Raw genomic sequence first — 1141 nt, 5'->3', positions numbered from 1 at the left:
TTGGGTAACAATTATTAATAAGAATCTTTTTTATTTCACTAATATTAGAATTGTGAAACCGCGCGTCGGACTGTCGGACAAAAGAATCGCCCGATCAACCAAATTCCTTACGATGTTAATTTTGTATTTCATAGGATGGTTTGAAAAATAATTTATGTACCGGCCCGAGAAAGTTGGTTTACGGAACCAATTCGTGAGCAATGAGCCTCCCTCGCGGATGACCGTGGTATCAAGGAAACTCAATTTACCATTGCTTTCCATTTCGTAAGTGAATTTTAATCTATCGTGGTAATTGTTGAAACTGTCTAATAATTCACCAATACCCGACTCGGGAACAACCGCGAAAATATTATCCACATATCGTTTGGAAAAGGTTATCCTGAAACTGAGCCGCTGTATACAATGCTTCTCTAAATCCTCCATGACCATGTCAGCCAAGATAGGGGAGAAGGGAGACCCCATCGGGCTTCCGAAGATCTGTTCATAAAATTGGCCGTTGAACATAAAACTAGTAGAACTAAGGATCAAGTCTACAGCACTCAAGAATTGTGGAAGGCTGAGATCAGTTTTTGTAGTAATGTAATTCCATCTCTCTTCAATCGCTTTCAAAACATCGCTTTCAAAACATCGCTTTCGTTCCAAGATTATTAGAATAGAGAACCAACTTCGTGCGCTCTTACCTGGTCATGTTGTCAGCAATTTTTTCTATGCTAACAACGATTATTTTTATACATATGAACAAAAAATACAAAGAAAACTTATTAATAAATTTAACTCAGTTATAGCTGCGCAAAACCCAGTTATTAATTCGTTAATGAACTTTAATCACAACAAATGGATTATTATATTAATATTAGCAGCAAACAAATTCCAGACAGAGTACTGAGGTTTCTTAGTCTTGGCGATAGATTCGCTCTACCAGTTGACAACAATGACAGGAGAGATCGCATAGATTCGGTGGTTGACGTAATTAAAAATTTCGAATTCAATGTTTACCAGATCGCTGACGATATTGTTGACGAAGCGCGCAACCGTATTTCAAAATCGTTGTTTAAATTCTTGCGGACTAATAAGCATAAAAATTGTATAGAGAGGTTTATTTTGCAAGAGTTTAGATTTTGTAAAAGGTTCCTCCGCAACA

The 1141-nt window shown here is 36.9% G+C and overlaps 1 protein-coding gene across 1 annotated transcript; it reads right to left on the bottom strand.

The window, feature by feature from the left end:
* Nucleotides 1-160: 160 nt before the first annotated feature.
* On the bottom strand, nt 161-688 carry LOC139825014 (uncharacterized; the record flags this gene model as incomplete). The annotated part of the gene is made up of 2 exons (XM_071797555.1): nt 681-688; nt 161-616 (listed from the first exon to the last, which is right to left on the bottom strand). Coding segments are annotated over exons 1-2 (464 nt in total), but the record flags the coding sequence as incomplete, so codon positions are not given.
* Between the last annotated feature and the right edge of the window lie 453 nt (nt 689-1141).

Source organism: Temnothorax longispinosus, unplaced genomic scaffold (genome assembly GCF_030848805.1).
Source record: "Temnothorax longispinosus isolate EJ_2023e unplaced genomic scaffold, Tlon_JGU_v1 HiC_scaffold_768, whole genome shotgun sequence".
NCBI lineage: Eukaryota > Metazoa > Arthropoda > Insecta > Hymenoptera > Formicidae > Temnothorax > Temnothorax longispinosus.
This window is presented reverse-complemented; position numbering and strand designations above follow the sequence as displayed.